Source organism: Dromaius novaehollandiae, chromosome Z (genome assembly GCF_036370855.1).
Source record: "Dromaius novaehollandiae isolate bDroNov1 chromosome Z, bDroNov1.hap1, whole genome shotgun sequence".
Classification (NCBI taxonomy): Eukaryota; Metazoa; Chordata; class Aves; order Casuariiformes; family Dromaiidae; genus Dromaius; species Dromaius novaehollandiae.
This window is the reverse complement of record NC_088132.1, coordinates 21,809,895-21,827,185: the sequence shown is the minus strand read 5'-3', so window position 1 is coordinate 21,827,185 and position 17,291 is coordinate 21,809,895. Positions and strand designations below refer to the sequence as shown.

General features: G+C 39.7%; 1 protein-coding gene across 9 annotated transcripts in view; it reads right to left on the bottom strand.

Annotated features, from left to right (window-relative positions):
* The window catches only part of CNTLN (centlein), a 201,913-nt gene extending 187,599 nt beyond the window's left edge, over positions 1 to 14,314 (bottom strand). For 6 of the 9 annotated variants that reach the window (XM_026097854.2, XM_026097853.2, XM_026097852.2 and 3 more), the window contains exon 1: positions 13,959 to 14,266. In XM_026097854.2, coding sequence (XP_025953639.2) covers positions 13,959 to 14,051 — 93 coding nt within the window. In that variant the 5' untranslated portion in view covers positions 14,052 to 14,266. Of the gene's footprint in view, positions 1 to 13,958 lie in introns of all 9 variants that reach the window. The other 3 variants (XM_026097850.2, XM_064502784.1, XM_064502786.1) reach the window with 3 other exon arrangements.
* Between the last annotated feature and the right edge of the window lie 2,977 nt (positions 14,315 to 17,291).

Below are 17,291 nucleotides of genomic sequence, written 5' to 3'. Positions count from 1 at the left end.
GGGGGTAGGGGGAAGGGGGAAACTATGATAACATATTGCTTTGTTCCTTAGGAACAGTTTAGTATATGTATAAAGTACACAAAAGCAGAACAACAAGCTAGTTTATTCACGTCTTCTTGCCAGCTTAGAGGAAAATGCTTCCTGTTTCCACCAAAGAAATGCTCTGAACTTTCCTGTGATACCTGTTGAGTATCCAATATGTACTGAGTCTCTGGCAATGTTACTCTTACCAAAACTTTGCCAAACCTCCCAAAAAGTGAGCCTGGGATAATATGCAAAGTATGGAGTTTCAAGGAGATGAATGTTCAGTTTTTCTTCTCACTGAAAACAGAGATATGCAAGTATGAATATGATTTTCTTTATTAAAGAAGCAATTCAGATTACTCTCGGAGCACCTACAACTATTTCACAATCAGACTACCTTCAGAGTTGTCCAAGAAAATCATCCACATAATCAACTTCAAGTTTTACTCTTGTCACTGAAATTGCTAAATGTTACATAAATAAGAAGTTCTGCAACATTTCTGCCTCTGCTGAAAGAATGGTAGATGAAGTAGGGACAAAGAAGCCAACCTAGCTTAAAAAAGCCAAAACAAACAAATATGAAAAAGCCTGCACTGAAGAATGTTAGAAGTGAATAGGGCGCACAAAATGCACTGGAAAGAAAGAGCTAAATAGAAAATGCTAAGTAGTGTCCCTTTTAAAAAACAAAACCAGAAATCCCTTCCACGCGATCTGAGAATAAATTAGAATCACATGAATTACAGGAACTGAGAAACAACACCATTTCAACAAATGCTATTTTGTATGGTAGGAATTGGTATTTAAAATTACTACTACAAACTATGAATGTCACACAGAGAATTATACAGCAATGCTTTAAATAGGTCAAATACTCTAATGTGTATCAACAAATGCCTTTCACCACAAAGCTGTATTTTTGTAAGTGGACACAAAACAAGACAACCTTCTGCCTACTCTGAAAACCAGAAGAATAAGCATAAAAATTACTTAACAGCATCATCAACTACAGGTTCTCTGTAACAAAATAAAACAGTTTGTGGTAAAAGTCTACTTGATCTCTACTACATGAAAAGAAAGTTAACATCAAGATAAACAGAGGTACAAAATTTTTCATTATGACAATATTAGTAAAACACTAGTCAATGAGTGATAAAACTTACCATTAAGTGTGACTTACTTTTCTGTAACATGCCCAACATTTTAATAGCTAAAATTGTTTCATGTAAATGTATAATTATTTATGTACTTTGTAAAATGGAAGTATTACTATCAGCCAACAATTATTATAGTTTTAAGACGAAAAGAATTATAAACAGCCTTTCCAAACTTTTGGCACAATTAATGGACTTGGTAAGTCTGTTCCCTGAATGGTCTTGGGAGCCAAACAATTTCTTCCGAAACAGGGCTGCGTAGCCTATCTAAAGTTGGCACAGAAAAAACACTACAGCTGTCAAGGCCTGGGATATATCAATCTTCAGTGTACCCAAGGAACATTCAGCATACTCAAGTGTATGTTAGTGGCTCAAGAGGTCAGTAAGAGTTTACCTTAAGCAACTGAGAACTTACATATACAAGGCAGAATACAGATGTCATTTGAAAGTTACTGAAAATTACTAATTAAGATCAAAATTATCCACAACATTTTCTATGTCAGATAAAGATGATGCTCCCCTTGTGACCAAGTTTATATTTTGGAACCCAAGAGATATAGAACAAAAATAGAGTGCTTCCACTACGCCCTGAAAAGCGGAAGTTTCCTTCAATCTGGAAGGAAAATAATTGTACCTTATCATCATATTGAGACACACAGAAAGGAATGCCTTGATCCTGCTTTCAAGAAAGCAAACTGGATTATTCTGATTGATTTTTACCAGTAACAAGCTCAGAACCAGTGACAAACATAAAATGAACTAATGGCAAAGTCTACATGGCATAAGCAGTCACACCATAGGTATTTGCTTGCAGCTGAAGTCATGAGTGTATTGAGCATTAGCTTAAGTCACAAAACACAGAATACCACAGAAAGACAAATATTCTCATTTCAGTTCAATCAATTTCCTCCCTCTTGGGAGGGAGAAGCAAGCATAAATACTGCTCTAGATATTTCATATCAAGAGCATGTAAAATTATATCAAAATTGCACACAACTATTTGTCTGCTGTAAACCGGAAAGTCACCTCAGTACCGAAAGTTTTCAGTTATACTACAGTAGAAGACATCTAATTCTGCTTGATAAAGTAATGATACAGAATTTGCATAGAAAAGGCTTTTATTGCAGCTCTGAAAATGACAAAATATAAGGAATTCCCCCCCATAGGAGCTGTATATTCATGAGAGTTTGGGTATTAAACTTACAGAAAGGCTTATGTTCCATTTACCCTTCTACCATATACTGTATTGAGAACATGGATAAACAGAAAAATCTCCTCATTTGGAGTGAATTCATACTTAAAGTGTCTCAATTACCTACAGTGTTGAAATGAGGATTCTTTTTGATATTTCACTATATTTATTGCAATGCATGGTTAACTATCAAGTGTTCATATCATACACAAAACATTTATAGCAGGACAAGTGACTAGAATAAGAATAGGCCATCTTCTGAAATCAGCAATAGAATGCCCCCAAAACAGGGAAGAAAACAAAAATAAAACAAAAACAAGGAATAATGGCTAGAAGAGCATAGGACAAATTATCTTTTTTTTTTTTTTTAAATGGATGGATACAACCTTAAAGGGGAACTAAAACCGCTGGAGGACAGAGGGAGCTATTGGTTTACTGTAATTTTTAGTAAGAATCCTGTAATAATCAAATACTGACAAATGTGTTATGAAATGAGTATTTCAATACTAAGTGTAAAGTGCTAACTATCAGGCTGGAAGAATTCATACAGAAATTCAAAATCGCATATCAGATTAAACAAGTATCAGATTAGTTTTAGAAAGATTTTGTAGAAGCACGAAAAAACATGGCTGATATAAGCATTGACACATTCTCGCAAAAAAATTCTTAGAATGGACTGTTTTGGACTCCTATCTAGTGTACTTCTGACAGACAGGCTAAATTTTGTAACACCATCATTAAAACCTGTCTGGACTGATGGCTTCAAAACAGATGCCATCAGCAAACAAATATTTTTTTCCACCTCCAATTCCTTAATGCTGCAACCAACATCTAATTTTATGATACTAGAAAATAGTGTCTTCCCTTTCATAACCTTCCATTTAAAGAATTTCCTCTTATATTGTCTCTGTCAATAGTTAAGGCAACAAAAAAGCTGCCTTTGAACCAAAAATAGAAAAAGGACAAGCTACTAGGGTACTGTTTGTTTTCCATAAACCAAAGAGATTGTATCCTTACTCAGAACTCTGCTCAATGCAAATAGGGATCATGAAAACAATATAAAGCTACTGTGCTGCAATGCTTCTGCAAAAATAATGGTGTGAGCAAAAACATTGCATACAACTTGTGCTAGAAGATGCTATCTGTGATTACAACATGATTTCATAAAAGGACTCTCAGATTTGCCCATCATTGTGAATACTGACAAAAATACAGCAATGCACTTCAGCAAATAACTTTAAACACATTTCCAGCTGACATAAATTATTGACTCAATGCAGGATCAAAACACAAGAAATACAAAATATTTTCTGGCTTGTACTATTTGTAAGACAAAGTCAATGAAGTAACATCAGCAGTCAGTTCAGTACCATCAGAGTGGGATTGCACAGAAATGTTCATAAATTAAACTAGTAGAGATGAGTTATCAGATGGACGTTGGACCTATGAAGCACAGCGTTTCTTCATTGAGCAACTAATAATAGATAGCTTCCTTTATGCTTTTTAATAACGATTGCATAGGCAGGATCCATTACATGCCTTCATTCAGTGGCACAGCCTCTATATTCACAAACACTTTCTTCCAAGTACTCGACATTAAAAACTTAACATTCAGCTAACGTAAGATTTATTCTGGAAAAGGAGAAGATAAGGGAACAGGTTTGGTTCCAGCAATAAGAGCTTGTTTTAATACCCTTATAGAGCAATGCTAGGATAACCCATCTTGGGCTTTCATTTCAAGTTATAAATACCTAAACTACTTGAGCTAAAATCAACTGTAGTAACTGTAAAAGACGCACAGGATACAAGAATGGAATAAGGCATGAGCTTCATAAATTACAAAGCTATTTTCCAGGAGTGCTAGAATTCCGAGAGTCACAGCTTCAGGGTTCAATTACTAGTTCTGAGAGAGCAGAATAAACCACAATTTTCAGCATATGCCTCAGTTAGCATTTAAATATGCTGTTCTGTGTTAATGTAGTCATAATGCACCAGCAAGTTTCAAGGCCTTTGAGAATATGGAAATGTACAAGTAGTTTCATTTTATAGACAATATAACAATATGCATATCTTTTGGTGTATTCACCCTGAATTACCATGACTAATCAAGTGAACTTTGGGTCTATCATGTTAACTCTGCCTGAAATGAAATTAAATACTTTCCAAATTTTGTAAAAACATGTCTCAAGCTAAGGACAAAGAGGAGAATTATATTTGCCTGTCTTCTAGGTCATGAGCTAAACAATAATAGTTGAAATACCTGGAAAAGAGCACACTTAGTAACAACAAACAAGAACAACAAGATTACCTGAAGTCAGTCTCTAAACCCAGTATACTTCTTCCTTGACCAAAATATTTTTTGATGGGAAAGCAGAGCTGCTACAGCAACTCTCTTCCCAACTTTGAAACTTTGTACAGCTTGGCAGTTAAAATGCTCCAAAAATTACAAGCAAGAGCCTACTTCTTCTCTGCATATAAAAGATGACTTCTTCTACTGAGAAACAGCAATATGTTTTGTTGTTTCCCTAAAAGGTACCTTTCCACTCATGCCTATCTCTGTACTAAATTTTAATGTCCCACTCATACCAGTCTAAAATATTCACGGACAAATACTGAGAACAGGTAAATTCTCAGTAAAAAATACCTAAAAATAGGTACTTTTGCCCATATTTAACTAGTATCACACTCAGTTCAGCTTTACAATTTTACTCAAATATTCCAAACAAAAATTTGTCAGGAGGAATGATCAAGTACATCAAATTTCTTTCTAGTTAGATAAAATTTGTCAAAAGTAAAAACAATAGAGAACAAAGATGAAGCAAATGCAGCCACTGAACAATGCTATTTTTCTGTCTAACACATATATGGTATGGCCTCCTTAATACAGCACCTGTACTAATCGGACTCATGTGACTTGGACTCCTTACGGCAAAAAAAGTATAAAATAACAAAGAAAAGCGTGAAACAGCTGGCATCCCTTGGTGCCAATAAAAATGTGGTCTTGGCTTAATCACTAATAAAAGGAATTAGTATTTAACGAATGGGAGCATTAAACACTTTGCCCCATTTAAAAAAAAAAAAAAACAGTATATGGATATCAACAATTTATCCAGCAGAAAAACTAACCCACTGAAATTTTCACACAGGGAATAAGTTCATAACCATTTGAATTTTGGACACAAAGTCAGCGAAGTAAACACAAGTTGGCATGAAAACAAATCACTAAAGAGCTATGTCTTTTTTTTCTTTTTTTAAACTATTAATATCAATTCTCAGCTCTTGGTTTAAAAGCACTTGTAACATGCAGTCTACATGCATCTCAAGCACCTACTCATGAATAATTAAAAATGCACTGTTTTGTCATCTGACACATTTTTTTATATTTACTTGTAAATAAAAAGCTTTTTTAAACCAATATTATCGTGCATACATTTAGATTAGCACAGAATGAAAGCATACATCTGTTTTCACAGGTAATGGAGTAATTTTCAGTTTGTTATAGCAATCAGACCTATGATCAGTGCGGCTGATTCCAGACTACTTTACATGTCTCCCTGACCTGCAAAGAGATCCAAACAAGAGTCCAGCTGCCCATGAATTTCTTTTCCTGCAGACACAGTATAGAAAGGATGCATGATGAGCAAAACAGGTCTACACACGGCTTTCCAAGGCAAGCAGGCAATATAAAACATGAAACAAGAACAGCAGCAATTGAAGCCTCAGTCACTTCACCTTCCACAAACTAACAGCCCACTCACCCTCTACCCAAAAATGCTTACGAATGCACAGAGTCCGTTCTATGAACTTCTCTCTGATCCCCAACAATGAATTGACACAAGAATAACAGCAACCACAGGAAGACCTCTTTCTTCTGCATTTGTATTTACCAATGTCTGACACAAACTGTGGAAATTCTACCCCAAAAATCTGCTGCAGCAAAACACTTATACACAGACTAGTAAGCAATTCCTAACTTTTTGATTAATGAAGCATTTTCTGTTTTCTAATTTGTTAACTGCATTTTGAAAACCATAAAAGGCAGTACGGTTTCTTTGACTAAACATTATAGGGTGCAAACCACTGGTGGCTGACAGACTGTAGTTTCTGAGCCAGGGGTATACTGTGCAAAAAGCACCAAGCAATGCTATATTCTCAAGAGACCTGTTACCTAGTTACAGCTGTATACACCCATAAATTCCTAATACAACAAAGAGTAGGCTTTATAATGAACATTCACAGGAAAAGCACGTGAGCCACAGAACATTACATTAACAAAAGTTGCCTAAAAAAGAGCACATAACTTCAGAAAAAAAAGGGTAGTCTTAGTTTTTGCAGAACCACAAAGTTAGAAAGAAAATCCTCAAATAGCAAAACACTACTTCATCTAAGCAGAGCTGCTGTATTACCTTTGAAGTCAAAGCTGCAATGAATACAATGGCAAAAGTAGTTGTTTTCTTAGGCTTATGGACAAAATAATGGTAAATTCTTTAGATGCTTGTTTGAAACCAAATCAGCATTTTTAGCAAATAAAGAAATAGATCCTAAGTTGCAAAACATGAAACAAAACTACTCATACCAAAATCCTTCATGAGTATCACCAGCAGCATACATACAGCAGAGGACATCTCCACCTTCCCATACGCCCAGCAACATAAGGCACTCAACTGCAATGCAGAAGACCAAATCCCCCTTTGCCATGTTCAAAGTAAGGGCTAGAATGGAATTTCTCCCTGGTCTTAGAGACCATTCACACCAGATCACAGGATGCTTTGGAGAACCTTCCCTATTCTTTTGGTGAAGGGATACACTGTATGGAAAACTACTATACTTCAGGACTTCAGTGACTGAGACAGAACATCCAAATAACATACCTTCTGCTTTGAAGCGTGCATACATTTTAAACCGAATCAAATAGCTTCAGTGAAATGGACTGCAAAAAAACCCCAGACAAACAAAAACTACTCCAAAATACCCTATAAGTCAAATATTCAAATATAAGTCACCAGGCAGTTTTGTTAAGAGCTATGCAAGATTAAGGAAAAAGCACATGAAAGCTAAGCATTCTTGTAAACTCAAGTCACAGAATAAGCTTCTAGCCACTCAGCAAATCCTTCCTTCTCCCAACCCATCCCCCCACAAAACAAATTTCTATACCAGAAATAACTAGATTTGCAAAGGCAGCACCTCCTTCTGCCCCCAAAATTGAAAAAGCACAAAGGAAAAGGAGAGGGGGAAAACACACACCAGACCTTTTAAACACCAAACAGAGCCAAAAACTCCAGGGAGCAGTAAGGACATAGTTATTAATGATTTTCCACGGATGGCAGTCAAAATACTCAGGTGATGGGCACCAGTGTAAAACCTTAAAATAGAATGCAGCAGTTAAACAGCAGAGTGCAGACGTGTCATAACTTGCTGTTTGACCTTTGCCTACTCTACTCCCCTATCCCCCCAAAGTAAAGCCAGTCATAAAACTGGAACTAGGTCTCAAAAAAGAAGAAAAAAGAGAATCTATGTTTCCTTTACAATTGTTGCCAGGAAAAGTACTTAATTACTCAAATAATTCTCAAGTAAAATTAGGAGAACAGGAATACTGAAATCAAAAGTTGTTTATTAAGTGACTGCCGTGACTTATACAATGCTCTACTGCAGACCACCAATCATAATTTTGCAGGAACAGTATAATGCAGAAGCAAAGATGCTTCTTCAGATTTATTTCTTACTTTCTCAGTTTTATAAAAATCACCTCTGTGGATGATTTAGGAGCTTCAGACTATATCCTTAATTTAGCCATCTCATCTTCACAAATTCACTTACAGAATTACAAGACAACACCACCACTTTTTGGACAAATGTTTCTGTGTCTGCAACAAAAGGGTTGTGCTTTTAAGAGGCCCTACTCCAAGATTCCACTTATCCTGATTCTAGTTCTGACAATGTTGTTAAGAATTTTAAAGAAAATGTCAAATATTGCAAGCCTGAGCTACTGAGGTCAGCATTTAACAGTAGATTCTTAGCATTAGAAATGAAAGGAAGAAAAAGTTTTAAAAACATCGTATTTGGTTCTGTAGGCACCTTTACGTGGTATAAAGTGTTTTCTTAAAGACACAAAAAAAAAAAAAAAAAAAAAAAAGGGAAGAGGAAGAATAATCCAGACCAGAACAGGAGGGCCACTATACCAGGTAAGAAAAAGGGTCAACTACTCCAGCATCCTGTTGCAGACAATAGGCAGAAGCAGATGCCTATGACATCTATATAGAAAGCAAGGCAAGCATGCATAATACTTCCACTAAGGCTCTGGAACTTCCTGAGACAGAGATGACTTCTGTCTATGGAGTCTTCTTAAAAAACACACTTCTTAAACTAGGTCCCAATGGAAAAACCTTGTTTTTGGAAATGCAGCTTATATTACAGTGAATGCCACAGCCTAGGGAGGTGAGAGGAGGTGGAAAAGAAACTTGGGACATTTTATATCCAGGATCATTGTTGGATGTATAGATGTCTTTTTCCATGAACTTCCTCATTCTCCCCCGGAACCAATTAAAATTTTCAGTGTCCACCATATGCTGAATTCCAAAGCATATAATTTTGGAAAGTTTTAGTATTATTTTCTTAAATCCCATGATTTCCAGAAGGACTAAATCAAGATTTTTGAGCATCACTTTTTTAATTGAGAAATAACACTACTGTCTAGGCTTGGCTTCTCCAAACAATATGTAACTAAATCACAGCAAGATCTAAGAAAGCAAGACAGCACGGACAGACGTTCTGCAGTGGAATAAGTTACACACTACCACTTTTTCCTCTGTGCTTTGGGAGACCAGAAATATGAGAATTCTTCTCATCGCAGGGTGAAAGAGCACTTGCTTATTAGCTTCTCCAGGCCCTGGGTACCAGGATGGATAAACAGTAAAAACATCCTGCCCCTACTGAGCAAAGCTGAAAATCTGCTTCGCCAAGTATCCAAGAGTGGCCATAAACACATGGCTAGGAGAGGACATAAGAACAGACAGGGCAAGAGTATAAAAACTCAGCAAGGATATATGTAATCCCACAGCCTCTGTTCATAAGTATTTCACTTTCTGTTCAGAGATGTCCTGAAACAATAATAGTTTCTAAATATTTAATAACCATCAATTAATTTCTTTTCCATGAAGTTATGAAACTTCTTTTGGATCCATGCACTCACCTTTGCATCTGTAGCATAGCATAGCACAGCGCTAGTCTACCATGTACTGTGTAAAGAAACATCTGTCTGCTTTAACCTTGTTCCCTATTTGACGTCTCCTGAGTCTATTTTCTCTGCCTTCCTCTATTCATAATTTTGAAGAATTCTATTTTCTATGCCCCCAACACTTCCAGTCATCTCTCTTCCAAAATAAAGATCCCTGGAACCACCACAGAGAATGGCAGGACAACTTAGAAGATGCATATTCTATAGAATGTATCAGGAGTCATACAAAAGTGTCAATTCCTATAAACAGATTTTTTCTTGGGGGGAGGAGGGGGAAAACAAAGGCTAGCCAGCTCGACTTCTAATATACTGTGAGCATCACCAAGACTGTTAAACTACTTCTCAGTTAGAAACTCTGTTTGGGAAGTGCAGTTTATGTAACTGTGATTACAATGCTCTGAGAAGCGTAGGATAAAAAGAAAAAAAAAGCTTGGGCAGTTTTACCAGTTGTTGGGTAAAAGACTAACATCTTCTCAGTAATGTCTTTTCTAAGACACACAACGCTGCTACTCAAACTGCCAGCTCAAGTAGTCTCTGCAACAGATATTCACAGAACTACAGAATGGTTGAGGTTGGAAGGGACCTCTGGAAAACATCTAATCCAAACCCCCTGCTAAAGCAGGGTCACCTAGAGCACATTGCACAGGATTCCGTCCAGGCAGTTTTTGAATATTTCCACAGAAGGAGACTCCACAACTCCTCTGGGCAACCTGCTCTGGTGCTCTGTTGCCCTCACAGTAAAGAAGTTTTTCCTCATGTTCAGATGGAAATTCCTGTGTTTCAGTTTGCGCCCGTTGCCTCTTGTCCTGTCACTGGGCACCACTGAAAAGTCTGGCCCCATTCTCTCGACACCCTCCCTTTAGATATTTGTATACATTGATAAGATCCCCTCTCAATCTTCTCTTCTCCAGGCTAAACAGGCCCAGCTCTCTCAGCCTTTCCTCAAAGGAGAGATGGTTCAGTCCCCTCATCATCTTTGTAGCCCTACACTGGAATCTTTCCAGTAGCTCCATGTCTCCCTTATACTGGGGAGTCCAAAATTGGACAGTGCTCCAGATGTGGTCTCACCAGGGCTGAGCAGAGGGGGAGATCACCTCCCTCCCCTGCTAGCAACTCTCTGCCTAATGCAACCCAGGATACCATTGGCCTTTTTGGCCACAAGAGCATAATGCTGGCTCATGGTTAACTTCTTGTCCACCAGGACTCCCAGATCCTTCTCTGCAGAGCTGCTCTCCAGCAGGTCAGCCCCCAGCCTGTACTGGTGCATGGGGTTATTCCTCCCTAGGTGCAGGACCCTGCACTTGCCTTTACTGACCTTCATGAGGTTCCCCTCCAACCAGCTCTCCAGCCTGTCCAGGTCTCTCTGAATGGCAGCACAGCCCTCTGATGTATCAGCCACTCCTCCCAGTTTTGTCACCAAACTTGCTGAGGGTGCACGCTGTCCCTTCATCCAGGTCACTGATGAAGATGAACAAGACTGGACCCAGTACTGACCCCTGGGGGACACTGCTGGCTACCAGCCTCCAGCTAGACCCTGCACCACTGATCTCAACCCTCTGAGCTCTGCCATTCAGCCAGCTCTCAATCCGCCTCACTGTCCACTCATCTAGCCCGCACTTCATGAGCTTACCTGTGAGGATGTTATGGGAGACAGTGTCAAAAGCCCTGCTGAAGTCAAGGTAGACAACATCCATTGCTCTCACCTCATCTACCCAGACAGTCATTCCATCATAAAAGGCTGTCAGATTGGTTAAGCATGATTTCCCCTTGGTGAATCCATGCTGACTACTCCCGATCACCTTCTTTTCCTCCGCATGCTCAGAGATGACATCCAGGATGAGCTGCTCCATCACCCTTCCAGGGATGGAGATGAGGCTGACTGGCCCATAGTTCCCTGGCTCCTCCTTCTTGCCCTTTTTGAAGGCTGGAGTGACCTCCAGTCCTCAGGCACCTCTCCTGTTTCTCCATGACCTTTCAAAGATGATGGAGAGTAGCCTAGCAATAACATCCGCCAGCTCCCTCAGCACTTGTGCGTGCATCCCATCAGGGCCCATGGATTTGTGGGTTAAATATTCCTACCTAACAGAACAGAGCACAAGGAAAAGCTAACAGAAGCTGATTAACAAGACTTAGAAATGTTAAGACAAGAACCAGGGAAAATATTACATCCCAATGACGGTAAGGAAATTATACCAGATAGAATATAATTCTACTAAACAAATTAGTTGGTCAGTTACAACTTAATTCTATTCCAACTGTAAAGAGACTGAAAAAATACAAAATGAACATTTGTCCATAGAGACTTACATTTTTAAATGGCTTGCCTATGCACAAGATTTTCATAGGAAATATGAATTTCAAATGGATTAAACATTCCTGAATAATTTCATTCATAATTTCATTAATTCACAATTTCATTTTTACAACGGATAAAGAGTCCTACCCAAGCCTATTTTAGTTCAAATCCAAATTCAGAACATAACTTCAAAAATGATTATTTGAAATAACTCCTACTTTGGAAAAGCTGCATAACTGACAATTCTAGGTGACACCTCTTTCAAAAATCTAGTATATAGATTAAAATTTTATTTCCCCCTTCTTTAAATAAAATATATACACTTAAACATATGTCTCTACATTTATTGATTAGTAAAATGCTAAACATGTAGATGACTATAATGCAGCACTTGCAGAGAAAAACCTGTGTTTATAAATTACTGATTCACTTCCCCTTTCCCTTCAAACTAAGAATCTTAAAAAATGCTGGACACATGTATCTGCTCTTATTACAATGATGACATGCATTGGACTTTAACTAAGAGCTGAAGAGATTTCTACCATACTTAGCTTCCACCTTCAAACATAGGATCTACTCTCATTTTCTTTTTCTCTTGCTTCGCTTCCAGAAAACTATTTGAACTGCTAAAAGAGTTACAAGAGTACAAGAACAGCAAGATAATACGCATGAGAACGTAAGGGAAATACATTTCAAAAAAATGTTTTCTGGCTGTTGACTTCAATATGATTGGACTGGTCTCATCAAGGAACAAGCAGAAACGTGTGTGTAATTGAATGAATCTGAAAGGGAAATCAGATACTTAGCTGCAATTTGTGTATATCAAGTTACATTATCAAAGTGATTAGAAATTCAAATTTGTACTGTTTACTTCCAAGTTTTTATTATTTATAATGCTCTTTAAAAATCACATTACTAGGTTTTAGTAATATTTAATTTATCTCCAGCTAACAAATCAGCGTGGCATAGGGTATTCCTTCTGCCTACACCAAACCTTGTGTCTGCATGCCGAGTGGGAAACGCACTGAGTTAACACCGTAAAGAGAGTTTTCTAAACTTCTCCCGCAAGGCACTTAAGATATCCCAACATCATTCAGTATTTCTAATCAGGAATTATTATTGATGGCTCCCTCCCCTCTTACTGTGCAACTCCAATGCAGTAAGTTTTGTCAGGATTGTATGTAAAACACAAGCCCTGTGCAAGGTGTCAGGCGCACTAATGCTGCTTGAAAGCAACAGGAATAGCTACTAACTGTAACGAGGGCACTATTTTGTCTGCACAGATGAGACTGTACCTGCTACGGTCTTCACAGATTTAACAAGGCCAAGTCCCACAGGAAAACACTGCTTTGGTTATCAGGAAGCGAGGAAGAAACCAACCAGGGAATTAGATGTCACCTTCCTCGTCTGCATCCTTTAGGCTTGTTTGGCCCAGAATTGGAGCAGAGTGCTCTGGCGAGGTCTCGCACTACTAACACTCGGATATCTCCGTGAAGTGTACTGCGAACCAGATGTAGGTGATAAATGACCAACTACAAAAATGAAGACAGCATATCGAAGGCAGTCACGGGAGGAGAATTAAGGGGGGGCTTTTTTTAAAGTGTGACGGTTATACAGTCCCCCCTCAGGCGCGGTTCAGCCACTCCTACCCCTGCCCTCGACAGGCAGAGCGGGGCAGGCCAGTGAATTTTAAAAATTCAGGCTCCAAAGCCTGCGTTCCCGCAGTCCCTGCCCGTTTTCCCCAGGGGTTACACAGCACCGCGGCTCGGCGCTCTGGCCGTTACACGCCAGGCACCCGACGGCGGCTCCTTGCAGAAATACATGAAAAGACGGGAGGAGGGCGACCCAGGCGCTCGCCGGCAGCGGAGGGCCGGCTAACGGCCGCCGCGCCGGGGACACCGCCGCAACAGGTGGGCGCCGCCTCCCGCCCTCGGGGGGCGCCGGCAGCGGGATGCGAATCCGCGGCGCCCCTGAGCGCTGGGGCGGGGCGCGCCCCGGCCTCGCCGCCCCGCGCCGCCCTGGCCGCCGCGCCGCGAGGAGACGGCCCCGCTGGGAACGCACCTGGCAGTGGCTCAGCTCCTCCGCCAGGCTCCGCACCGCCTCCTCCAGCTCCGCCACCCGCGATGCCGCCGCCTCCGGGCGCCCCGCAGCCATCGCCGGCGCCGCGCGCCCGCTCCGCGGGGGCGGCGGGAGAGAAGAGAGGGCGCGGGCGAGTCCCGGCCCGCCCGCTCCTGAGGGAAGGGAGACAGGAACGGTGCTGTGAACCACACAGATAAAAACTTTCCCCCCTCGGCTCCACTTACCGCGCGCGCGAGCGCCGGAAACCGCAGAGAAGAAGGACGCGGCGCAATGACGTCAGCGCAACTGCCACCCGAGCGGAGAGAAGGGGCGAGAGGCAGGTTTGAATTCGCCCGCCCGAGCGGCAGGGCCGCGCATGCGCGCTGCGGCGCCGGGCGGGCAGTGCGCCGCGCGGCTCGTGGCGTCGTTGCCGTTGGGAGCCGTTGGGAGCCGTTGCTGTGGGCACAGCGTGGAAGCGGCCGCGCCCGGCGCTGGCGGTGCCCTCGGTGTCGGTGGAGGGGAGGCAAAAGCAGCGTGCCCTCCACGCTCGGGGGCTAGCAGCTTGGAAGGGCAGGCGGTGTGTGCAGCTGCCGCGGGTGGGCTTCCGAGCCTTACCTTCCTCACCGTACGGCTGCACTCCAGCTAGTGCGCTGCGTTTGGGTTTTTGCTATGCGAAGGCCTGGGAATCCGGCAGGCTTCTGCCCTTCTGGAGCTGTAGAAACGTTTATAGCTGTTGTAAACTTGTGGGATTAGAGACTTACAGATGCGGTGTGCAGGTATTCCTGGGTGCTCTGCTCCAGGGTGTTGAGTCTCCCGCATGTTTTGAATTGGCTACCACATAGCATGTCTTTTGGACTTGTTCTTGAGTTAGGCACTAACATTTGCAAGATGAGCAAGAAACCACATTTTAGAGTGAGTGCTTACAGTGCTTTAGGATGTACAGGACCCAAGCTGACTCTTACCCAGGAAGAATATTGAGGCTTATTTATTTCCAGAGTTGGATTTGAGAGTCTGTGACCAAAAAAGTCCTGGCAGATTTGAACTGCTATGGAGAGTATATTAAATTTGGGGGATAATTCTGCTACGTAAATGTGCTGGATTTAAGATCAGGATATGCAGAGTACCAGCTTTTTGCAATAAAGTGGTAGCTGTGTTGCTAAAATAAATCTTTATATGTTTCCAATTTTTTCTCATGATTATCCTACAGAGGAAGCAGCATACCCATTAAAAGACTAGAATTTTACCAGAATACATGAACAAGAATATTGAAACATGAATTTGGGATACATTTTTTTTAGTCTGTAAATAACCACCAGCTGAACTGCTTTTCACCAATGTGATTATCTTGCTATCAGAGTATCACACATGTGATGTATGTATGTATTACATGTAAGAGGAAGTAAGCTTTCTTTTCCCCTCCATCTTCACTTTTGAACAAATCCCAGGAAATTTGCCCTGTAGGTACCACTATGACAGGAAATAAAATCCTTATTGTATGTGTGTGCATGCATGAAGAGAAGTGAAGGAAGTCTATACATATGTGAATTATATTTCCAATATACATGCATGAAAACATCCAATCCTTCCTGTGGCCCTGACAAAAGATCCTATCATCTTCAGTGATGGTTTTGCCTTTGTATTGTTCAAAGTCATTTCTTAGAAGGAAAAAAAAAGTAGCTACTGTACATGGCCAAAATGTTCATTTTACATTATTAACTTTGTAAAAGAACATTTTTATTATGACTGCAATTCTTATCTGTGCAATTATTAATGTAAATGTAAAGGTGAGCACAACTGACTATCCTCTGTCCAGTGATATGCACACATAATCAATAATTGCCTGATCCATAGCATGTCTTTCCTTAGAGCATCCTGCAAACTTTTATTGTTCATTGCTCCTCATATATTGTATGACCTCCTTATATTTGTGGTCTTACACTTTTAATGATTTATCTATCTATGTGAGTTAATACATGTTAATTTAACCATAATGACCATCCTATCGTTTTTCTAACATGTTTACATTTCCACTTTGCTTTGAGAGTTTTTTAATTCTTTTTCCCTTAAATCATCCAGTCATCACTTAATATGTAGCCTTCACTTTTTCCATATCTCCACCTTTAAATAACCATATTTTTACTTTTCATTTGTTTCCTAATACTTTTATCATTGTCCCCTTGACCATTTGTTCTCTATTACACATGGGCAACAAGAGGCTAAGCTTACTTACAAAACAATATACTTGGATTAACTGCTAAACAACTATAATGACTAAACAGGATTTAAAAACATTTTCCAAGTACAAGGTCGTTCAAAGTTTAACTGAAAGGATTCAAGCGTTACAGGAGTTTCGTTCACAGTTTGACAGAACACAAAACAGAAAGCTGCAATCCCTTTAAGTTTACAATTTAAAAGAGAAATTTGTGCATATACTATTATGCAAATGCATATTATCACAGTAAATACACATCCAACACACTCACATAGCCACACAATATTTTATAGCCATAATATTTTTATATATGGTTTAGTAGTCTTCACATTTGTTTTCCTGCCATTTCACAATTTGGTTTTATATATAAATTTTCTGTTTCATAACCTAAACAACATTCTTGATAATTCTTAGAATACTAAACATGCAGTGGGCAAGTTTTGATGAACTGGGAGACTTGACTGTTTTGGAGAATACTGTCCATCATGGTTTTCCCAAAAGTTACTGTCATGGAACACCCACGTTTGCAGCTACCAAATGTATAAGAATGTTAGGTAAAATTCTTTCAAGCTCAAATACTTCCTTTACATTGCACTTGCTTCAAATGAAACTGCATTTAAGTTTAATCCATACAAGAAATTTTCCTAATACAGGATTGTTGAGTAAACATGCAATTTTTAGTGTTTCTACACTTGAAAAAGGCCATCTACAGATATAGTGCACAGTTGAAGTCCAGTTGCTATGGCTTTTGTCACTTAGGGAACCTGTGAAAGTTATACCAACAAAAGCGCTCACTGTTGTGTCTGTGGTAGGAAGCGAAGACTTTTTTTGGAGTTGGAGAATTCCAAATCTTTCTTTGAAATATATCTGTATCACAAATACATTGCAGCTAGACCTCATAACATACACTCCTTTTTGTCTGCTTGTCTATTTACTCTCCTCATCTAAACATGAAATAAAACATTATTCCATCTATTAGTAACTCCTAATATTGCATTATCAGAATTCAAGAAACAAGTGTGCATAATATAGCATTCTCATTTTCTTTTGAACAAAAAGTGACATTAGTATTCTGATTTTAATTGGAAGTATACATTTTCTGCCACTAAATTTGCATATTCCCT